Here is a 25,211-nt window from a genome sequence, read left to right on the forward strand (position 1 = left end):
AGTTTTGGTAGGGTTTGTAGGAATAGTCTTTAGATTTGATAAAGTCTGTTTTTTCTTCACTCATCGCACATTGAATGGGCTTCTTCCTTTTGGAGGACTGCGGGCTGTAGTGTGCAGTCATGGCTAGTGATCTGTTCAGGTGATGCATGTGGAATATAAAGGGTAGCCATTCCCCCATTAAAAAGGAAAAGGTGCTCTCAAATCTTAGGAAGGAAAGGGTTGACATTGTGCTGTTGCAAGAGACACATTTGACTGATAGGGAATATTTGAAGTTGCAGCAGGGGGTACAATAGGGTGTTCTTTTCCTCCTTTAACTCCAAAAGCAGAGGAGTGGCCATACTGGTACGAAAGAACCTCCCATTTCAGGTGACAGATCAAATCAAGGATGAGTATGGACAGTTCGTCATACTCAAGGCAGTGAAGAGTATGGCATCCTGAACGTTTACTGTCCCCCCCGGTGCAATTTTTAGCTGATGCGGTCTCTAAATTAGTGGCTCTTGGGGTGCGCCGTACAATTATAAGAGGAGACTTTAATTGTCTCATGGACCGCTGGGGTAGACAGAATGCCTAGAGGGTTGTTGGATGCACCCGGCAATCTAGACAATTACTGGAGTTGTGAGTGGAGTTGGGGCGAGTGGATGTATGGAGGTGCCTCCACCCGAATGGGAGGGACTTTACCTTTTACTCCAACCCGCACAAGTTCCACACAAGAATTGATATGTTCTTTGTTCCAGGAAGGTTTGTTTGGACTTGCTGTTGGCCTGCAGAATTGGGAGCATAACTACTTTGGACCATGAGGCAGTATATTTAGATATTAAGACCAAAGGTAGTGGAGTAGGCATGCGGCACTGGCGCATGGATCCATTTCTGTGAATGATGGCAACTTTGGACACAATATCACAAGGGAGTTCAAGGCTTTCTGGGACATCAATCGGTGTACAGCCAGCAATCCATCAGAGCTCTGGGAGTCCACCAAAGCATTGTTAAGGGGTATGATTATTTCATACGTGGCAATGAGAAGGAGACAGAGAGGAGAGCAGCAGCAGATGCTTGAGGCCTAGCTGAAGGCAGCCAAACTGGCATATTATACCAGACCATCTGTGGTCAAATTTCAATGGTCACGGCTCCCCGGGCTGCTCTGGACTCAGCGCTCACACAAGTGGTGAAAAGAAGGGTCTCCTTTGCAAAGCAAAGGTGGTTTAAACATGGGGATAAGCTAGGTAGAAACCTGGCTTAGCAGGTTAGGAAGAAAAGTGCTCCACAATCCATTGTGTCTACCAGGGAGAGAACTGGCAACGTCACTCACGAGCTGAGGAAGATCAATACCAGATTCCGGGAGTTCTATGCAGAGTTATACCAGTTGGAGTGCTGTGGGGATGGAGAATTGAGAATGGAATCCTTTTTTCAAAACTTGGACCTCCCCGGTTTAAACGCAGATCAGGCCTCCCTTTTAAATGCACTCTGACAGTACAGGAGGTACAAGAGAGGAGTTAAGGCAGCTTCAAGGTGGTAAGACACGCGGTCCGACGGGTTTTTACAAGGAGTTTTTTACAAGTGAATTTTACAAGGAGTTCATACACATGTTAGCTGACCCACTGCTGGAGATATATAGTCATTTGTATAACCAGGACTGCCTTCCACCCTTTCTTAGTGAGGCTAATATCTCCCTTATTTTAAAGGAAGGGAAAGACCCCAAGGATTGTGCATTGTATAGACCAATCTCATAGTTGAATGTGGGATTTATAATTCTTTCAAGGTGTTGGCTCTGAGGTTGGAGAAAGTGCTGCCCGTTATTATAATAGAGGACCAGAAGGGTTTCAGCAAGGCTGCAGCTCATTCAACAATATCAGACAGGTATTGAATATGGTGCAAATATGTCAGTAGGGAATGATTCTGTGTTTGGTGGTCTCCCTGGATGCAGAAAAGGCTTTTGATAAGGTGGAATGGTCATATCTCTTTGCTGTTCTAGATAGTTTTGGTCTGGGAGGGGTCTTCGCCAGGTGGGTGGCAGTGTTATGTAAAGACCCCAAAACGGATGTTATCACAAATGGGGTTAAATCAAGCAATTTTCGTGTGGGGAGGGGCAGCCGACAGGGACTTGTTCACACTGCTATTGTTCACATTGGTACTTGAACCACTGGCGGAGGCTATCCGAAAGGACCCTGAAATAATGGCACCGAAGGTGAGAGTTGGGGAACACAAAATAACTCTCAATGCAGATGATGTCCTTCTGTTTTTGGCCGACCTTGAAAAGTCCATACTCCAGCTAATACAAAAAATTAAATGATTCAGCAGCTTTTCAGGATATAGGATAAATTTCACAAAATCGAAAGTCATGCCCGTGGAGGAATTGGTGGAAGTACTGAAGTTGGAGGACAGAATGGAGTTTCATTTTAGATGGTCACAGAAAGGGTTTCTCCGTCTTGGAACTTTTATTACCCCTTACTTCTGGCAGCTGTATGGAACTAACTTTGTGCAGTTGTTCGAGAGAACAAAACAGGACTTGCAGAGATGGGAGGGACTACCCATATCCTGGCTAGGCCGTATAGCCTTCATTAAAATGAATGTTCTTCCTTGGTTGTTATATCCTATGAGGATGCTCCCGTTGCTGTTACACAAACAGATGCTGCAGATGTTTGCAAGATGGCCTGGATCATTTATTTGGTGCCGTAAGCACCCCTTAATTAAATTTCCCAAGTTGCAACTTCCTCAGGATATTGGGGGGTGGAAGTAGACCTCTCAGATCTGAAAAGATACCAAATAGGCACCCTGTTGTCATATGTAGGCAAATGGGTGCACGATGACTCAAAGTCAATATGGCATAATGTAGAGGCCTCACAGGCGAGATGTCCCCTCACAAACTTACTGTTCATGGATAAATTGAGATCTGTAGGGGAGTCCAATTATCAGAAACACAGTGAAAGCATGCAGGATAATGTGGCAGGGTGAGGGCAATTTGCTTAAGACTTCGCTGTCACCCCGTTAGTGGGAGCCCCAGGATTAAGACTGGGGCCAATGGACTCTGGCTTTAGAGCATGGGAGGGTTAGGGAATCTGGCAGATTTATTTGAGGGAGAGGTCTTGAAGTCTTTCAGCCAATTAGGTCAGAAATATGGAATCCCTAATAGGGACCTTTTCCAGTATTTCCAGGTTAGGGATTACATACAGAAGACGGCCACGCTGTTGGCCCAGCCCTACAAGTATAAAGAACGAAGAGTGCTCTAACGTGAGGGCGCTCTCAGTTAGTACCATATATCTAGTGCAGAGAGGGAATGCCTTGGGGGATATGGAGAGACTCTATGAGATTTGGAATCAGGAGTTAGGGGAAGAAATCTCATCGGAAACATGGGAGGACATATGGGGGAAATGTAAAGAAAATTTCAATATGCAATAAGGCACAAGCGATGCAATTGAAGATCCTCCACAGGGCCCATATGGTGCCAAAGAGACTAACAAAGTTTAAGAAAGGATCTTCCCCGAAATGTCCCAAATGTAAAAACAGTATTGGCACCCTTACACATTGCTTTTGGTCCTGTTACAAGATTTACGGATACTGGGAGGGCCATAGTGAATGAACTAGAGATGATCCTGGGAATAGACGTTAGAGAGGATCCAGTGTCCCTCATTTTGGAACTACTGAATCTTCCCTCTTTGGGTGAGCACAGGAAGAGGTTATTCAATATCTATACATACTGTGCGAGGAAGAACATCACAATGCATTGGATATCAGAAAAGCCTCCAGGGTCTTGCAGGATGGAGCATGTCCCTCAAGATTACTTGACAAGTATGGTGTGCCACAGAATGGAGCAATTTTATAAGACATAGAGTCATAGAGATGTATAGCACGAAAACAGACCCTTCGGTCCAACCCGTCCATGCCGACCAGATATACCGATCCAAACTAGTCCCACCTGGCCCATATCCCTTCAAACCCTTCCTAATCATATACCCATCCAGATGCCTTTTAACAGTTGCAATTGTACTAGCCTCCACCACGTCCTCTGGCAGCTCATTCCATACACATACCACCCTCTGTTGCCCCTTAGGTCTCTTTTACATCTTTCCCTTCTCACCCTAAACCTATCTAGTTCTGGACCCAACCAGTGAAAAGACTCTGTCTATTTATCCTATCCATGCCCATCATGATTTTATAAACCTCTATAAGATCACCCCTCAGCCTCTGACACTCCAGGGAAAACAGCACTAGCCTATTCAACCTCTCCCTATAGCTCAAATCCTCCAAACATGGCAATATCCTTGTAAATCTTTTCTGAACCCTTCCAAGTTTCACAACATCCTTCGGATAGGAAGACGAGCAGAATTGCACGCAATATTCCAAAAGTGGCCTAACAAATGTCCTGTACAGCTGCAACATGACCTCCCAACTCATGGCAGCCCTTTCTAAATTACATAGACATGGATCTGTTGGCAGTACTGATTATGGCCTTTATATAGCTACAAGGGATGTATATGGTGGCCCGAGGACCCGGGGGAGACCTAGTAAAGACGGATATAATCACAGTTGCTCCCGTGGATGGGAGCCTTGATGGAGGTGCAGCGAGTGGAGTACTGAAATATAGTACATCGTAGTGTAATTTAGTTATAGTGGATTGTAATTTAATTTAATGTTATTTTATTTAATTTGAGTTTATGCTAATTTGGTTTAAGTAAATATGAGGCGACTGTATCTTGAATAGTAGGCAGTTCATTCTCAGCGTTACTGTAATATAATATAATAGTACAATATTATTTCTACTTTTCTGTACTTCTATAACTGTTTGGCTTTTTTCAATAAATATATACATTAAAATAAGAAATAAAATACACAAACATTTGGCAATAATACTATGGATTCTCACCTGCTGTCTTTTCCATTCTGCATGGCAGAGTATCGATCACTGGTCGAGCGTTCACACACATAGGTGTTTCTCCTTGTCATACTAGGAAGCATGTTATTCTGAAATGTTAAATCAATTTATGTCAGTAATCTATGTTTTGTAATAAAACTAATTATTTTCAAAACAAAATAATTATATCTTTTGAGTTTCAGATGGGGATTCTAACAATTTCAAACATATCATGAATGTTAACATTTCCATGGACAGGCAATTATAGGAGAAAGTGAGGACTGCAGATCAGAGTTGAGAGTACAAAGGAGCAGGAGAATCTATGTTTCGGGGATAAACCCAAGGGGTTATTCTCCTGCTCCTCGGATGCTGCCTGACCAGCTGTGCTTTTCCAGCACCACTCTCTCGACAGCCAATTATATACCATGGATTAAAGGTACAGCTTCACAGCCACAATTCTACATGCCACTGATCACATGTCTGTCAATTCAGGTGATATGAGGGCCTTATTGCTGAAGTTACTTTTCCCAATAACCATGCATTACATCAAAGATCAAATCTGTAAGAATACCATCGTCATATTTAAGCTGTATGTAATAGCTCAGGAAGCCTGATTGGAACATAACAGAGTTTATGTTGAACACTAAAACAAAGCCACTACTCATGGCATTGTTTAGCCCCAGCCTGGGACAGATAGCCCTGCACACCCATCCCTGGATCTGTTTGATAGTATTTTTAATGGTTCTGTTTATAGGCATGACAACATGTCTCTGGAGCAGTTGGGACTTGAACCCAGCTCTCCTTGCTCAGGAGGTAGGGACACAGCCATTGCACCACAAGGCCCCTATCTGGTTCTGCGTTAGTATTTATTTCAATCAGCCTATTAAGAGATGTTGCTCTACACGTCTGGGACAGTGGAACTTGAACAGAAGCTTCCACAGCCCAGGGGGAGGGACATTATCACTGAACCACAAGGCCCCTAACTGGGCCAGTGTCATTCTTTTTAAATAGCAGAAAATGTATCATATAAAATTGAACACCTTTCCCACCAACAAATCACCGTGACTAATTTTGTGTTATTTAAACTATTAACCACTGCCAGTAATCATCTATGAAGCTAATTAAATACATACAATCAAAGCCATGGGCAATATGAACTATCAAAAGTGAAGAGGAGGTTGGGAGAGCAGGAAGGGGCGAAATCAAAATGGAGTTTGGGGGGGGGGAGGGATTATGCACGATATCCCTCACGGTGCCCAGGTACCTAAAGGCATTGAGAGCAGTGACAGACACGATGTCCTCCCTCTCCATGAACACCTGGGTACTAACATAAACACAGAAGGAGGGCTTGGGTCTATTTTATATTTCTTTTTCTGCATAGATGTGTTAGCACACACAACTGAGCAACCTATCCATCACCAAAATGCCTGAGGCTTTTTTTTTCAAACTATTATCCACCACCAGTAAAAACACCCTTCTGGCCAGTTCAACATTTGCCAGTAAAGCCCATTATGGGCAATGCCAATTATTAAGGAGGGGGCAGTGGAGAATAAGGCAAGCAGGAAGGGGACTAAATAAAAACAAAGTTGGAGGAGGAAATAAAGCACTCTATCCTCCATGGTGCCCAGCTCTCTCTAAAGATTTTGAGAGCATTGATGGACACTACATCCTCGCTCTCCAAGGACACCCAGGAATTAACGTAACCACTGGGTCTGCTTTACCTTTTAAAAAATATTTTTTAATCAACCTGTTCAGAGATGTTATTACATACCTCTGCAACAGGTGGGACTTGAACACGGGCCTCCTGACTTAAAGACAGGGACACGACCACTGCACCATAAAGCAGACCCAGCGGGGCTATTATAAGTATTTTTTAATTTAACCTCTTTTTCTCATCAACCTGCTCAGATGTTATTACACTCCTGTGGAGCAGGTAGGTGCTGGCTTACCAGTCCAGGGGTAGAGACACTACTACAGTGTGACAAAAGCCCCTCTGGGTCTGCTTCTATTTTTAAATCCTATTCAGAGATGTTATTGCATACCTCTGGAGTAGGTGGTAACTGAACTCAGGCCTTCCAGTCCAGGGCAGGGGCACTACCATTGTGCTACAGGAGCCTCTCTAATTTTGAAATTTAAAGAAAATTAACTTATTTTTCCTAAGCAACCTGTTTAGAGATCTTATTCCGCACCTTTGAACACGGTCCTCCTGGTCAAGGAGCAGGACACTCCCACTGTGCCGCAACAGCCCCACTAGGTCTAGCTCAGGTGATGAATTCTAATTGGACAAGTCATTGCCTGCTACCAAAGGATCTCACACTCAACAAGGTCCAGAAGGAGATTATTTAGCGATTCTTCGTGCGCCTTGAAGGGGTTCTCACACGATATATAATATATAACTTGAGAATAGGCACAATGTGATTGTTGCACCAATATCCAAGGAGGCTGCATTTGCTTCTAGTTAACCAGGATATTGTCAGGATTCAAGTGGCAAACACATATATCCTACAACTATGATAGAAGTTTAACACATTCACAAACAACTACACCATCATTGACGACTCAAATTTTTAAAGATAACGGATCATAAAGATCATGGGATCTTTGGCACGGAAGATGAGTGAGTCTTTTTTCAAAGGTGTGTCCCCTTACCAGATGGAGTTTGCTATGGTTTTGGCTTTCATGCCAAAACATTTCTCCAGTATTCCATGTCACATCAATTTCCACAAGGCCTTTTGGCAAAAACAGTTACAAGATAATGTATACTGTAGTTATACAGTCCATGCAAGATCTAGCTGTTTGAAAACCAGCCTGCTTGTCTTGTAACCATTTGTCAAGTTCTGTCTTTAGTTTCTCATGTGCAATTCTATTTAAGACATTCACTGGTAATGACCACGGAATGATGCTGCTCTGGTTCTTGCAAATCTTGATAACTTCATATCCATGCTTCCGATTGTGCTACTTTTCTTCAAAGTTTCCTTAATTTTTCTCAGCCAAGTTTGTTTGCATTTCCTGGGAAGACTTTTCTGCGCGTGACATCTGGAAGCTGGGTTGAAGTGGCGTGACTAAGCAGTTATTTGAAGTTCTGCCCATCTTTTGAACTCGTCTTCATTTCTGGTTTGCGAGTGTTGTATTGCTTTTATTCTTCATTATTTTATCTGTTGTTATATTGATTTTTTCATGTTTTGCTGTTCTACTGCACTTTTTAAATATACAGCGAGATTTCAATGAACATTCTCTTTTCAGCAACAGTGCTTCTTTTTGATACTTTGTCAACCTCTGGATACTGACCTTGTGCTTTCCACATGGAACTGCTTAGTTTACAACACAGATACAGGCCTTTTGGCTCAACTGGTCTATGCTGCTGTTTATGTTTCACATAAGACTCCTCTCATCCTACTTTATCTAATGCCAACTGTAAGTCTTTTATTCTTTTATCCTTTGTGTATACAATTTACCTCCTCCTAAAGACATTTATGCAATTCTTCTGAAAAACAATGCATACTTTTGTATAGCAGCCCACTCCACATTCCAATCACTCTCCATGGAAAGAATCCTATTAGTTTGAATGGATCGGTTGGAGCGACAGTTCGAGGCAATGAGGAATTTACAGGAGCAAAAATCTCACAATTTTAAATCAAATGGCCTGCAATATTGCCAAAACATACAATGAGCATGCAAGAAGCACTTTAACTTGCATTTCAAATTTATAGATCAAGCTTGCTTAATCTTGTGTGTGATCTCATTAAAAACACAGAAAAGCATCACTGACCTAAACACTTTGAATCAAAACAAACAGGTGAATCAAATTGCTACTTACACTAGGTCCTGTGGTGGATTTTTTTCTGTCGAGACCCGACAGTGGGCTTGCGGGCACATCTCCTTTGGAAGTTACAGTGGTGCTACTTAATTTTCGAACCATGTCTTTGTCCCAGTCTTCCTTCTGTTCGTTTTCCACACTGTTTGCTTGGGCTCGCTTAGTATATGAGACAGCAGGTGGTATTGATGGGCCAGCTGCATGACAGAGAAATAAAAGGACAAAATCAAACAAACTTATTTGACTCCAGTTGTGCAAAATTTCATGTCCTTTTCAGCTGAACATGTTATTCCTTTTCAGCTGAACCTATTTAAAAGTGCATCTAATTCACCATGGCCAGACACTTGACAGCATAATTATCAGAAGCATGCAGCAGCAGATAAAGATTACAAACCTAACTTGATTTGATCTCTTCACATCACCTTGAATGAGAAAGGATGATTTAAAATAGATGATGGACAGATGAAAATACTACACTGCCACATTGTGATTAAAGCATTAAACTCTTGATATCCTTATGAAGCTTACAACTAGTATAATTAACTAAAACTGTGCTCGTCAATTATCACTGTTGAACTTCTCTTTTTACAAAGCTACTCTCTCTGTTGTCAACTGACACTTTGTGCATGAGTCAGAGGTAACAGGCAGGAACAAAATATATTTCCATATATTAAAGCTGAATTCAATCATCTGACAAAACTATTAAAAATATGCAGGACAACAACCAACTGAGAAAGAAATTGCACACATGACACCAGCATTTACATATCTTTGTGAGGGATTGCTTCACGGATTTCCAAGAGTTGTCTCTCCACATCTCCCCTCCCCTACCCGCCCCCCCCCCCCACCAACCCAATCTCATATTTTCAGGGTTTGATCTTTAAAAAAAAAAGTCCTGGTACTCATTCAAGTAATATTAATTCTAATATACTAGCTTCTTGGATTTAATTAGGGTGTTACTTCTCAAAATAAACTTTTCTTTTAAAAATCATGAAATTCATAAAAGATAATTAAAAACATCTCGGCAGAAATTAATGTGTTTCTTTTGTTGATTCAGTGACCGAAGATAAAATTCACAATTAGAATGAGGCAAATGTACTGAAGCCACATTTGCAGAAGACACAAAAATAGATGGAAAGGCAAGTTGCGAGAGGGATACAAACAGTTCACAGAGAGACGTTGATAGGTTAAGTAAATGGGCCAGAAGTTGGCAAATGCAGTATAATGTGGGAATATTGAATTTGTTCATTTTGGAAGGAAGAAGAGCATTACTGAAATAGAGAAAAATGGCAGAAAGCTCCAGCATAAACAGCACTTGTGCACAAAACACAGAAAGCTAGTACAGAGGGACCTCAATTATCCAAATCATCAAAGAGGTAAGTGTACTGTATTTGATTTACCTGGACTGAAGAAGATGTGAAAATGCTGGCAAAAACAAAGAAATACAAGCACCTCAAGCATCAGCAAATGGATATTTTTTAAGTAAGGGTTTTACACAGCTCTTTGCAAGAGTAAGTGTTTTACAGTACAGGTACAGTATTCCCAGCACGTTACCGGGCTGTTCATTTAAAACAAAAGGACGAGAACATAAGCACATGCATGAGGCGGGGCTTCTAACTTTCTATCACGAGACCGAGTTCCCGGAAAGTGATACTGTAAATGGTCTTGCGATCGAAGGAGCTGTTCGGGAACTTGTTTAATGCTGGGATTTCATGGTAAGGGTTTAGTTCTTCTCATTTTAACTTGTAATTTACAGACTGCAAAGATTAGTTTGTTTAAATGACAAACTCATTAAAGTGATAGATTTAAACAAACTCTCCGGTAGAGCACAGCATTAGATCAGTATGGCTTCCTCGTTAAAGCTAAAATCGATTCTCCGAATAATCGATTATCCGAACGAAATAGTGCCTGCCCATCTCGTTCGGATATTCGAGGTTCCTCTGTATAGCACTCAGGTGCAGCAGAAATCAGAAAGGGTCATGCAATGTTGGGCCTTAATTCAAAGAGTATGGAGTATGAGAGAAGGAAGTCTTATTGCAACTGTACAAGAGCAGTTGAACAAGTGTACTGAGAGCAATTTTGATCCCCTTAGTAAAGGTAAGATATCATTTTTTATCAGAGGCATTTCCATGAAGGCACACTCGGACCTTTTTTTTAAAAAGTCCTGGTATGGAAGGATTGTCTTATGAGCAAAGGTTAAAAAGGTTGGGACAATTCTCATTTGCATTTAGAAAAATGAAGTGAAATGATCTCATTGAAAACATATAGGACTCTAAAGGGGTTTGACAGGGTAAATGCTGATACGCTATTTCCTCCCATGGAAGAGTCTAGGACCTGAAGGCGTTGTCTCAGAATAAAGGAGCTCCATTTTTAAGATAGAGATGAGGAGGACTTTCTTCACTCCACAGGGTTGAGAATCTTTGGAACTGCTTGCCACAGAGAACTGTGGAGGTAGAGTCCTTGTGTACATCTAAGGCTGAGATAGATTCTTGATCATTATGGGAATAAAGAATTAAAAAGAAAGGGCAGAAAATGGATGTGAGGATTGTCAAATCAGCCATGATCCTATTGAACAGCAAAGCAGGTTCAAGGGCCCGAATGGTCTACTCCTGTTCCTATTTCTTAGCTGAAGGAAATCTGACATCCACAACAAGTCTATAGAAATCTGGGACTTGTCCGTATCCAATTTAACTTACACATTAGTGCTGAGAAAATAACAACTAAGAAAATGCTAAAATGGCTAAGACATGCCTTGGATATCAGAATGGTATTTTATATTTGTAAAGCAAGTGTTTTCTTAGAAACAGGAGGCTAAGAAATCACCAGCAAAAGGATAGTGATCACTTCCAGCATCTTAACATGTCAATAATTTTCACAGCACAAGTCATCAAATAAACCTTCAACTCAATTTAAAAAGGACATGTAAAATAACTTATGAATGTTAGAAATCAGAAAATACAGAACAGCCAGTATGAGAGGAAATATGAAATTGAGGCTGATGTTTGAACATCTCTACCAATTACTAAATGATCTGCTGTGCATTTTGAAGTTTCAAATGACGGGTCTGTGTCAAAAAAACATGAACGTTTGCAATGTCTGGCACACATTCTAATAAGGATTGTGTTGACTGAGGTAACATTTGTCTAAAAGCTAACTTTGCTGAAATTACACAAAAGGGTAAGTATTGATTAACAATATTTCATCAAAACCATCTTGATATGGATTTTAAGATAGAAGTTTTCTAATTTGCTTTTTCCTCATGTAGGTCGACAAAATAAATGAAATTTTATTTGAAGGATTCCATTTAGAATCATACAACATGGAAACAGACCCTTCAGTCCACCTCGTCCATGCTGACCAGATATCCTAAGCTAATCTAGTCCCATTTGCTAGCATTTGGTCCATATCCCTCTAAACCCTTCCTATTCCTGTACCCATCCAGATGCCTTTTAAATGTTGTCATTGTACTAGCCACCACCACCTCCTCTGACAGCTCATTCCAAACACACACCACCCTCTGGATGAAAATGTTACCTCATAGACCTCTTCTAAGTACTTACCCTCTCACCTTCATCCCACACCCTCCAGTTTTAGACTCCCCTTCCCTGGGGAAAAGACTTTGTCTATTCACTCTATCCATGATTTTATAAACCTCTATAAGGTCACCCCTCAGCCTCCGACACTCCAGGGAAAATAGCCCCAGCCTATTCAGCCTCTCCCTACAGCTCAAACCCTTCAACCCTGGCAACACCCTTGTAAATCTTTTCTGAACCCTTTCAAGTTTCACAATATTTTTCCTATTTGTTCTGGAGAATTGTGCAATTTAAAACTTGCAAAAAAACTCTGCAAAAAATGTTGAACCTGTAGCAGCAACTGTCTCTTTGCATTAAGTAACTATCAAACTATCAAACAAAGTAGTTAGCACTGCTGCCTCACAGCGCCAGGGACCCAGGTACGATTCCACTCTCGGGTGACTGTGTGGAGTTTGCATTCTCCCTGTGTCTGTGTCGTTTTCCTCTGTTTCCTCCAGTTTCCTCTCACATGTGCAGATTAGGTGGATTAGCAGTGCTAAACTGCCCATAGTGTCCAGGGATATGGAGGTTAGGTGAATTAGAGTCAAGATTAGAATGGTGCTGGAAAAGCACAGCAAGTCAGGCAGCATCAGAGGAGCAGGAAAATCAACGTTTCAGGCAGGAGCCCTTCTTCAGGAATGAGGCTGGAAGCCTCCGAGGTGAAGAGATATATGGGAGGGGTGTGGGACAGGGGAGAAGGTAGCAAAGAGTGCAATAGGTGGATGGAGGTGGGGATAAAGGTGATAGGTCAGAGAGGAGGGTGGAGTGGATAGGTGGGAAGGAAGATTGATAGGTAGGACAGGTCATGAGGATGGGGGTGAGCTGGAAGGTTGGAACTAGGGTAAGGTGGGGAGGGATGGGAAATGAGGAAACTGGTGAAGTCCACATTGATGTCCTGGGGCGGAAGATGAGGCATTCTTCCTCCAGGTGTTGGGTGGTGAGGGAGTGGCGATGGAGGAGGCCCAGGATCTGCATGTCTTCGGTAGAGTGGGCAGGGGAGTTGAAATGGTCGGCCACGGGACGGTGGGGTTTATTGGTGCGGATGTCCCAGAGATGTTTCCTAAAACACTCTGCGAGAAGGCGTCTGGTCTCCCCAGTGTAGAGGAAACTGCATCGGGAGCAACGGATACAATAAATGACATTTGTGGAAGTGCAGGTGAAACTTTGATGGATATGGAAGGCTCCTCTGGGACCTTGGATGGAGGTGAGGGGGGAGGTGTGGGCACAGGTTTGCAATTCCTGCGGTGGCAGGGCAAGGTGCTGGGAGAGGAGGGAGGGGAGGGTGGGTTTTTGAGGGGAGCATGGACCTGACGAGGTAATCGCTGAGGGAACGGTCTTTACGGAAAGCCGATAGGGGTGGGGAGGGAAATATATCTCTGGTGATGGGGTCCGTTTGTAGGTGGCGGAAATGACGGTGGATGATGCGACTTATGCGGAGGTGGGGTGAAAGGTATGGTGGGATGGAAAATGAGGACTAGGGGGGTTTTGTCCTTGTTACAGTTGGAGGGATGAGACGCATTGGAGGCCATCTTTAACCATGTGGGACGGGACATTATGGTCTTTAATTGAGGCTCTTTAGTGTGGTTTGTGGTGAAACAGGTCCTCCTGAGAGCAGATATGGTGGAGGCAGAGGAATTGCATATAAGGGATAGCATTTTTGTAGGAGGTAGGGTGGGAGGAGGTGTAATCCAGGTAGCTGTGGGAGTCAGTGGGTTTGTAAAAAATGTCAGTGTTGAGTCGGTCGTCGTTGATGGAGATGGAGGGGTCCAGGAAAGGGAGGGGGGTGTCCGAGATGGTCCAGGTGAATTTACGCTCAGGGTGAAATGTGTTAGCGAAGTTGATGAACTGCTCAACCTCCTCCTGGGAGCACGAGGTGGCGCCGATGCAGTTATCAATGTAGCGAAGGAAGAGGTGGGGAGTGGTGCCGGTGTAACTACGGAAGATGGACTGTTCTACATAGCATAGCATCTGCAGTCCTCACTTTCACCTAGGCTAGGTGAATTAGCCATGGGAAAATGCAGGGTTACAGGGATAGCATGGGATGCTGTTTAGAGGGTCAGAATGGACTTGATGGGCCAAATGGCCTGCTTCCATGCTATGATATTGAGGAAAAGAGAATGCGGTTTCTACAACACTGTTGACATATTTTCTTCCAAGAACAGAAGCGTTATGGAATGAAATATTAAATGACTGACCAAGATATGAGCCTCCACTTTGGATCTTCATTTTTAAGTGATGTGGGCTAATTAAATGCTCTCACTGTAGGGATTCAACAATTCTATTAATATGTACCTAAAGGCTTATGCATTGTAATCATTAGTAAGTTTTATCTGTTCAGAATCAATCAAGGGTAAATCTGTTAGATTTATGAAACAGCAATGGAACAGAATATTAAATGAGTAAATAGTACAGAGATAATTTTGGGTGTTAACTCTGTGAAAACATCAAATGCTAGTTTTTCAATGTAAGCTAAGTTAAAAACACAAAACAAATAAACCTGACTGAAAGACAGTGCAAAGTGCTTTGAGACAAACAAGTGAACCAAATCAACTCTTTTTTTCATAATATAGCAGTTAGGCCCAGTACGGCTCACTGCAGCACTGCACACTCAAAGTTGAAATGTGCAATATTACTTTACGTGTTTGAATGTCATCCCCACCATGATCACTAAACCGCCGCTGTTTCTGATTCGCTGATATACTGCGCTGGACCTTCGAATGTGCCGGAGACTGCGTGGAGCTGTTGTTGAGGTCACTATTGGGTCGAGACCTATGACACAGGTTACTACTGGATACAGATTCGCTGCCTTCAAACTGGAAGGTTAGAAAAATCGTCATTAGAAATAATTCTTGAACTTCTATATCTCTTATTTTACTCAGTTTACCATTGCTTCAACTATTCTGAGCCACTGAACCAAGAGAAACAGTGATAAAACATACATTTATCAGTCACATTGTCTGCCCACCACATCTACTGCAATATCATATTGTTGAAAAAATTTATTCATTTCCAAATAGTGTGTGTATGAGTAAATGCTTGGTATTTTTACTGATAAACTTTCAGTGCTGTACAGTATTGCCATAAGAAAACAAGACAGCAAAAGGTCCCATAAATTGTAATGAGGTACGTTTGCTTTTGGTGGTTGATGGATAGTGGTTTAAAATTAAACTTTGATTAAAACACCATGATAAAGCTCCTATTCCTCTTCAAATACTATCCTGGGACCTTTAATGTCCATCTGAGAAGGAAGACTGGGTCTCATTTGTGTGACTCATCATATAAACATAGCACTAATAATGCAGCATGTTAGGGTCAACCTCGTTTCTATGCTCAAAGTCTCTGGAATGGAATTTGACCCCCTGAGTTTCTGATTCAGAGGTGACCATTTCCGCTGACACTTGGAATGAAATCATACATTGGCCAGGAAATGAAAAGGCAGTCTTCCGTCTCTGAAGGACATTAGTAAATCAGTTGAGAATTCATGAAAATGTAGTAGAATTTATGGCCATCATTTTACAAAACTAGGTAATGTAACCAGGTACATACGAGGCATTGATATTGGAGGCAATGGCAAGGAGGTAATCAGTGTGCATAAGAAGATTCCTTCTGTAATATGTTAAGGCATTAATAATGACTCCCAGAGGTGAGGTGGTGGGTATGGGAGTGGTTAGGGGTGTTGGCCATGCTCACCTTGGCATGCACAATGCCTCCCCTGGGGAATTCACAGAATCCCCTACAGGTATTCTGTAGGAATTGTCACAAGTCTGTCCTGAAATCAGCCTTTCTATGGCATTCTGCAACAGAAAATATAATGCTGCAACCAATGCAGCAGAGAAAACAACTTCGGCTACTAAGCCATGGGACAGGCTATGGGAGTACCTGACTCCATGTGTATAAACATACTGTAACACTTGATATGCAACCAAATTTTTCAAATTTTAAGAAAATATTATGAAGCTTGCCTCAGGTGGCTTCCTGCCTAATAACAGGTAACAAGCCATGACTTCATCATACTTCTGCCCCACTAGGGATTCAGTGATTTCTTCTCTCGGGAAGCCCATAGTGACCATTGTTTCTGTAAATATCAATGCAAAACTTACAATGTGAAAATGTTACATTTTCTGTACATGCAATATCATCAAACATCCTCAATGCAGCAAATTACATTCCTGGTCACAGTGGAAGCTCCATTAGCCATGGGATAGGAGCTTTTATTTTCCAGGAGAATAATAGGAAGGGGTCATTGACCAAACAACGTATTGATAATTAAACAGAAACCAAATATATAACTGAAATCGCATGTCAGGACCTGTTGGAAGTCCTATTGCACTGACTGCATGGTAATTGCCTGGGAATTTTCATTTCCGGTGGGCAATTGGAGGGGGGGGGGGGGGGGGGGGGGGTGCGGCATGGTGGCTCAGTGGTTAGCACTGCTGCCTCACAGCGCCAGGGACCTGGTTTGATTCCAGCCTCAGGTGACTGCCTGTGTGGAGTTTGAACATTCTCCCAGTGTCTGCATGGGTTTCGACTGGGTGCTCCAGTTTCCTCCCACAATCCAAAGATGTGCAGGTTAGGTGAACTGGCCATGCTAATTGCCCATAGTGTTCAGGGATGTGTAGATTAAGTGCACTATTCAGGCGTAAAAATAGGTTAATAGGGTAGGGGAATGGGTCTGGGTGGGTTGCTCTTTCGATGGTTGATGTGGACTTGTTTCCACACTGGAGAGATTTTACAATTCTATGAATTACCCTGGTTTCCAAGACTCTCTGCGAATGTCTCCACCTCTATCTCAGAATCGTTGAATCATTTTGAAATACTTAAGTGAACAGTTACCCAAGAAACGTCAGACAGAACAAAAAAAAGGTGTGTATAAACCCTAGTCAATTCCAGAACTGAAACCTCAAATCACACTCTGATCCCCTGGACTACCATCTCATTCACCTCCAGCTGCCTCACCCACCTTAGCGACCCTATCCATTCACCTCCGTTCAAAACTGGCCTTTTAAACTTATGTGGCAGCTGGTGCCATAAAAGGAGGGCATATCCTGTCTTTGACAGCACCGACCCTACTCCATCGTGGTGGAATTTTCTGAAGGACATCGTACTCCGCATTTCTGGTAAAGCTGTGCTCGGTAAATGCAGCAAGAAATGCAGAGCAGCATTGAGTTGGGAACAGCCCAAAAGGGCAGCAATCCAATGATGATTCCCTTCCCTGGAAGATCCAATCAAATGTTGACACATGTCAGAGCATCAGCACAATCAAGCTCAGGTTGGTCACACACCGAATATGAACAGGCTTACCTATCCTTTTGGGATCAGTATAGTCAGGCTCTGGTTCACTGTACGGTTTTAGTTCCTCCTCCTCAAAACCAACATTCATCCATCGGTCCTTCATGATTTGCTGTTTGACAAAAATCTCATGTCAATGAATTTCAAATACAGCTGGGGTGTGGGAGGGTGTGAAGCCTCAAGTTTGATATAAATTGTTTTCTTTTTAAATAAAGTCTGCTAAAAGGATCTCACTTACTTCCAGACTGCCTCGTTTAGCAGGATTTAGTACCAGGAGTTTTTTGAGCAAGTTTTCACAGTCAGTTGACATATAAAAAGGAATTCGGTACTTGCCTCGCAAAACTCTTTCCCTCAGTTCCTGAAATAAAGGGGGAAGAAAAAGATATGTGCATTGTACAAGACAGAATTAGATCAGGGCCTGCAATTTTCTAAAATCCCAACAGTGTAACAGAAAATTCAATGTTTTTGGGATATATGAAGATTTCATAGAATGCAGATTTGAAGTAAGCATACACACTTTATGAAAAGGTAATTCAGGTCCTTTTGAGTCAAAAATGATAAAAACATTCAAGTTGCAATGGTAAGAGTCTAGGACTGTACAACGAACGAAAAATAAATGCATCCTTATGCTTTTCGCTTTATCTAAGAGAGGCCACGGAAAGCTAAATTCAATGCAATGTGTTTCCTACCAGTACGGTATAAAAAGTATTGTATTTAAATATTTTTGGCTCTTATTAATTCTTGATATTAACGGAGAGATCAGATCAGGCCTTTGGGTTTTTTTGGGGGTTGCAATTTGGAAGTTGATGTGGACGTTGCTAGTTGCAGAAGGGAAGGAGCCAGAACTGAGGGATTGATTGCAGAAGGGATTAAAGGATGCTGATGTTGGTAGCAGGGAAGGAGGGGAGCTAGAGACTGGGGTTTGGCAAAACGGTGGGAGGGAAGAGTTCATTCATTTAGAGGGAGGAGATGCCATGATTGGCAGGTGAGAGGCTGAGGTCTTCCTTGGAGGTCTGAGGAACATTCTTGCTCCTCCTGGTCAACAAGGAATGCACTCTCCTTCTACCCTTTTAAATAAAACTTAAACAAGTTAGACAGTTCTAGTGCTGCAATCTAACAAACATAACAATCAAACAGTCAACAGAAACTTACAGAATTTTAACAGAGGCACTAATCTTCTAGACTGGGCAGAACCTTCTTCCAACTCTAAGTGGATTTTCCAATCTCTGGGAAACCCACGCAACAACTGTTAAATTTAAATTAAGGCCCCCAGTTGCGCGGTGTTAAGCCAATGGATGGTCTCAGGAAATGAGCCATCCCTCTAAGATGCAACACTCCCACGCTACAAAAACAGTAATGGAGTGCAAATGCAGAGGAAGGGTTTTGTTCCTTCTTTTACATTTTAACCTCTCTCTCCCACTGCATGCAGGGAGGTGGGGTTAGGAGGATACTGAGTATTATTAAATGCAGTACCACATGTAAAATAACGAGGTGCTGGTTGCAAGGTCAGCTACTGGAGAGTACATCCAAAGATTCTGCTGTTCAGTTTTACATTTCACAACAGCAGTTTCTGCACTGGTGCCTGCTTTGAAAAAATGCCAGATTTGATTGATTGGAAGTCCCAGTGGATCCACAATCAATGCCTCTCTTTAAGAGCACTCTATTCAGCAAGTCAGCAAAATCATGAAAGGATGTTCGCAGTAAAATTGAAAAGGAAAAAAATCCCAACAATATAAGCTTTCTATTAAATTTGGTCCTTTGCTGATGACATCCATATTTTAAAAAACACTACTGGTTGAGAAGTTTCTCTAAAATGTTTACTAGTTAAAATTTCAGAACTTTTGCCATAGTCTGGCTGATTTAACATTTGCCCACTGAGTGGTGCAGTCACATGAACATAGCATTTAGGCGCAGACATAAGCTAATCAGCCTCTCAAACCTGTTTTGCCATTCAACAAGATCATGGCTGATCTATTTGTAATTCAAATCCTATCCCACTTACTCCCATAACCTTTTACCCCTTTATTTGACAAAAATCAAACATTGGCTTAACAACATTCAAGGACTCTGCTTCCTCCATGTTTTCAGAAAGTGACTCTAAAGACTCATGATCCACTGAGAAAAAGTTTTATCTCATCTGTTTCAATGTGTGACCCCCCTCTAGATTCTCCATCCTCTCACACCTACCCTGCAAAAACCCCTTGGAAGCTTTTGATTAGATTAGATTACTTACAGTGTGGAAACAGGCCCTTCGGCCCAACAAGTTCACACCGACCCGCCGAAGCGCAACCCACCCATACCCCTACATTTACCCCTTACCTAACACTACGGGCAATTTAGCATGGCCAATTCACCTGACTTGCACATCTTTGGACTGTGGGAGGAGCACCCGGAGGAAACCCACGCAGACACGGGGAGAATGTACAAACTCCACACAGTCAGTCGCCTGAGGCGGGAATTGAACCCGGGTCTCTGGCGCTGTGAGGCAGCAGTGCTAACCACTGTGCCACCGTGCCACCCACTGATATGATTTGTAGCTTCCCTAATTACTTGCTCCACCTGCACATGAACCTTTTGTGATATCTCTCCACCTCGAGCTCTGCAATCTGTCACCGTTTAGATAATATGTTTCTTTTTATTCTTTTTGCCAAAATGGACAATTGTACACTTTCTCACATTATACTTTATTTGCTTCATCTTTGCCAACTCACTTAACCTCTCTTTTTGTAGCCTCCATACGTCCTCTTCACAATTTACATCTCTATCTAACTTTGTCTATTAACTACAAATTACCAGCAAAAACCAGACCTTCCATCCTTTCATTGAAATCATTTATAAATTGTAAACAATTGAGGTGCCAGCACCGATCCATATGCCACACCACTCATTAGATCTGGTCAACCTGAAATGCCTACATTCTTGCTTTCTGTTAGGCAGATAATCTTCCACACCATTAGCGTTTATTTCCCACAATAACCTTTAAAGTGGGACCTTATCAAACATCTTCTGGATGCACAACACAGCGACCAGTTCTCCTTTATCCATCTATGTGTTTCTTCATCAAAGATTGATAAAACACATTTCCCTTGCACAAAACTGTGTTGACTCTGCCCGACTACATTGAACTTTTCCCCACTAGAACATTTTAAAAATAGCTTCTAACATTATTCCTGCGACAGATCTCAAGCTAACTGGCCTGTAATTTTCTTTTTTCTAATTCTCTCGTCTTTGAGTAAATGAGTTCAATCACTATTTTCCAAACTAGTGGGACCATCCCAGAATCAAGGGAGTTTTAGAAAATTAAAACCAATGAATAACACCAATTATCTCACCAACCACTTCTATTTTTAGACCTCAGGATGAGATCTTGGCACTTGGCATCCTCAGCACCAACAATTTACTCAGTATCACTTCTCAGCTGATTGTGATTTTCTTGAGTTCCTCCTGCTCTATTGTTTCCTGATTTAACACTGCTTCTGGGATGTTATTTGTACCTGCTGTAATGAAGACGGATGCAAAGTTCTTGCTCAATTCTTCTGCCATTTACTTACTTTCCAGGATTAATAATGTAGTCTTATCTTCTACAGGACCAATGAACATTTTGTTAATTCTTTCCTTTTTCCAGTATTTATCTGTTTTTATATTTCAGGCCAGCTTTCTCTTCTACTACAATGTTTTCCTTGTTTTTGGTAATTCTGTTTTTTTTTTGTATTTTGACCAATCTTCTGACCTGCCACTTCTCTGCATAATTATATATTTTTTTCTTATGTTAGCATGATACCATTCTTAATATGTCTGGTTAACTACAGATGGTTAGCCTGTTCCTTGGACGTTTTCTTACTCATAGGAATTTAACGACTCAGAAATATCCACTTTAATGTCTGCATAGTATTTATATTGACCTAACTTTTAACCTTCAGCATATTCACTTTCGATGGCTCTGCTTTCATGGCCTCATAGCTCCCCTTTGTTTTTAAAATTTAAACAGTCTCAGACAAAAAAACAGTCTCAGTCTCTCTCCTTCAAGCTGAATGTGAAATTCAATCATATTGTGACTATTAATCACTGTGGAATCTTCAATATGAGATTATTAATTAATCCCATTCCATTGCACAACACCAGGTCAAGTATAGCTCCAGAACATGACGTTCAAAAACATTCTATGAACCAATCAGCTTTGCTCTATTTGACAATTCCAATTGTCCATGTTATCACTTTGCCTTTCTGATATTTTGTTTTAAATTTCTTCCTTTACGGATCACAATGACTATATCCTCCCCTTGCAACTGCATGTTCCTCTCCAGCCCTCGGAAGATGTCCCGAATGCTGATGCTGGGCATGCCATCTGGACTTTTTCTGAGAATGATGTTGATTCCCCTCATTACATTGTCCCCTACTACTACTGCATTCCTTCTTACTCCTCCTTCTAGAATGGCTTCCTGTACTATGGTCAGTTAGTGGATCCACCCTACAGCCTCACTCGCATCCAGACAAACTGAAAGAACGTCAAACCTGCTGGACAATTACAAAAGCTGAGCTTCCTGTGCTCCTGCCCTTGGGTCTCCTTATCTGCCTCATTCTCAGTCACATCCTTCCGTCCCAATGATCAGATGACCCAACCCTAAGTAACGTCACTGCCTCCTAGTATACAATCCAAGTAACTTTCCCCCTTCCTAATCCGTTTCAATGTCTGCAGTTCAGCCACAAGCTCATTTAGTCATTTATTCTTCTTGCTCTTAATCTTAGCAAGATCACTGAAGAGAGGATAAGGATAAAGGAATATCTCTCAATATGAAAAGGAGGAAAAATAGAACTAAACACTAGAGGGCTAGAAAGTTATTTTTGACTTTTATATGCCTCAAGAGCAGCAGAAGAGACCCAAGAACAAGATACTTTACCAATACTTTGTTTCGGGTTAGTCATGTGTGATGGAAGACAAAAACTGTGAATGAAATGTTTTAAAAGGATTACCTTTAAATTTTGGCCATCAAATGGCAAAGAGCCACTAACTAGAGTGTAAAGGATGACACCGAGACTCCAAACATCCACTTCCGGGCCATCGTACTTCTTTCCTTGGAAAAGCTCTGGAGCAGCATATGGTGGACTTCCACAGAATGTGTCTAATTTGTTACCAATTGTAAATTCATTACTAAAGCCAAAGTCTGCAATTTTTATATTCATATCTGCATCAAGAAGTAAATTCTCTGCCTAAAGAAAGGAAGCATCACATATTTACTTTTGTGAATTTCTGCAAAATTTATTTAGCCGTTTAATGAATAAAACCTGAATCTACATCATTCTATCAAGATAAAATGCAGAACTACAGGAAAAGACAAAATATATTTTGCTTTCAAGTACCTTAAGATCCCTATGTACAATATACTTCTGATGACAGTATTGAACAGACGACACAATCTGAAACAAAAATCAGAACAGTTCAACAACATTTACAATATGTATACACAGTGTGATATGCTATTTCAAATATGAAAATTAGCAAATCTGGCTCAGTTACAGCACAAGGATAAATCCACCCTCTGAGGTGAAGAAAGCACATGTAGAGAATGACTGTAAAAATGTGGATGGCCAAAATGTAGAATAATGAAGGTGTAATTTTTAAATAATAAAATAATCTTTACCAGGATCTCACTTATTTAAAAAGGCAAACAGAAGAAATACAATACTGCAATCTCTTTAACATTAAGCTTTGTGGAATAGCAGCCATAAAACTTATGTTTCAAGTCCTGAATGTATGCCAAAACCTTTTTTTAAAAATCTGAGGACAAATTCAAGGTGATATTTTTGGCCGAGAATTTTACTCTTTTGTTCTGCCACATGTGCAAGACATTAGTTATTTCACCTCCTAGAAACAAACACGTTATAATTTATGAGCAAACAAAAACAAGAGGTGACAATGATCCATGAATAAAACTATAGGCTGCATTAATACTATGATGAGAATACATTAATCTCCATTAGAACTCTGATCAGTAACAAATCCCTTAATTAATTACAAAAGATGCATCTACAACCACAGAAAAAATGTAACTTTCTTGATGTCTTCAGGTTCCCCATAATGCTTCTTAGTCAGTTTCTTTTAGGTATAGCTATGATAGATGAATATAGGAGCAAACTGGTGAATTAGCGGACGTAAAATTAACTAAATGACATATTCATCTATTTTAGCTTTAGTGTTAAAGTTTGATAAGAACACTACATTCCTCAAACATTTGTTCCTTCCCTTTCATAACACTTCTTCAGTAAAAGTGCAATAAATCTGTTACATCCACCTTTCAAGGCAGACCATACTTATAAGCAGACTAAACCAAAGGCCAGTTCTCCACTTGGGATGCAGTTGAAGTGAGTACTGGAGCTTGTAAACTCAAGTAGTCATCAATGGTTAATGACCAGTTTTGATTATGAAGCTGTGACCGTACAAGCACATATGAAACCTTCTTATTCCAAAATTCAAAGACAGTTCTTCATAGTGAACACAAATTCATTTACTGACACTGAGGGGGCATGAAGAAATTGCAGTTGGTCTCTCCCCACCATTACTCAACACAGGAGAGATCTACTTCATATGGAGAGACATCACATGCCAGCTTAACCTTTTTTGGGCATTCCATAATGTACAAACATCGTATCGCCTTCCCAATTTACTTAACAAAACTTGAATGCAATTTCACATTCCTTTGTCTAAGTCCACAGAACACCCTTCCACAAGAGTTTGCCAAATTTTCAATTAACTTTGTGTTATAATTCACCAGACACAAAAGAGATCGGAGTTCAGAAAGATTCTGACGGTATCATGCATTTCATACCACTTGAATCTTACTCTATGTAGGTTGTAAATCAATTCGGTCACCCAGTGACCCAAATACCAGACAGAATTTTGAAGCACTTCACATTTGACTGCCTTCATCTGGATGCCATGCTTCTCCAAATGTTGGGTATCTTTTTAAGCCTGTCATCGTGGATCCTGAAGAAGGGTTACACGTGACTTCTCCACCTCCTGATGCTGCCTGGTCTGCTGTGTTCTTCCAGCCTCCTGCCTGTCTACTTCTGATTCCAGCATCTGCAGTTCCTTGGCATCATGGATTGACATATTTGGAACTGAAATAAGTATGTCATCCAACTCAAGAGGTAGAATTCAGAAGCAGTAGGCCATTTGACCCAATTCGCCATTCAACTCAATCCACCATTCAACATGATTCCTCTACCTCAATGCCATATTCCTGCTTGCTCTCTCTCCACACCTCTTGAAATTAACTTTTTTATTAAATATATTCCACAGCCTTATGTGGTTGAGAATTCCACACTTTCACCATATTCTGAGTGAACACACTTCTCCTCTTCAATCTGAAATGGCCTACCAAGTATCTGGAAGTTATGAGCTCTTGGTTCTGGGCCCCTTGACCAGAGGAAACATTATGCATAAGTAACATACTACTGCCCTGAATTATTACAAAACTTGGTTCAATGCTGTTTGAAAAATACTGGGGGCTAAAGAAACACTAAATGACAGCCCTAAGAAACTGAACTGGATCCATGTTGGTATTAATAGTCAAAAATGATTTTGAATCATCATCTAATTCTACTTGCAGATAGGTATTTGTCCAATGAATGTATAAATAAAATCTAATTTTGAAAACATCTGGCTTCCTGACAACATCATGAATTGATCCTC

General features: G+C 41.3%; 1 protein-coding gene across 3 annotated transcripts in view; it reads right to left on the reverse strand.

Annotated features, from left to right (window-relative positions):
* Positions 1 to 25,211, reverse strand: part of mark1 (MAP/microtubule affinity-regulating kinase 1) — a 205,555-nt gene that overhangs the window by 24,521 nt on the left and 155,823 nt on the right. For all 3 annotated transcript variants that reach the window (XM_072580752.1, XM_072580749.1, XM_072580750.1), the window contains exons 7-14: positions 22,880 to 22,936; positions 22,493 to 22,729; positions 17,760 to 17,879; positions 17,534 to 17,633; positions 16,195 to 16,307; positions 14,892 to 15,045; positions 8,664 to 8,857; positions 4,859 to 4,956 (exon numbers count right to left, since the gene is read on the reverse strand). In XM_072580752.1, the coding sequence (XP_072436853.1) occupies positions 4,859 to 4,956; positions 8,664 to 8,857; positions 14,892 to 15,045; positions 16,195 to 16,307; positions 17,534 to 17,633; positions 17,760 to 17,879; positions 22,493 to 22,729; positions 22,880 to 22,936 (1,073 nt within the window). The remainder of the gene's footprint in view (positions 1 to 4,858; positions 4,957 to 8,663; positions 8,858 to 14,891; positions 15,046 to 16,194; positions 16,308 to 17,533; positions 17,634 to 17,759; positions 17,880 to 22,492; positions 22,730 to 22,879; positions 22,937 to 25,211) is intronic.

The sequence above is a fragment of the Chiloscyllium punctatum genome, chromosome 11 (genome assembly GCF_047496795.1).
Source record: "Chiloscyllium punctatum isolate Juve2018m chromosome 11, sChiPun1.3, whole genome shotgun sequence".
NCBI lineage: Eukaryota > Metazoa > Chordata > Chondrichthyes > Orectolobiformes > Hemiscylliidae > Chiloscyllium > Chiloscyllium punctatum.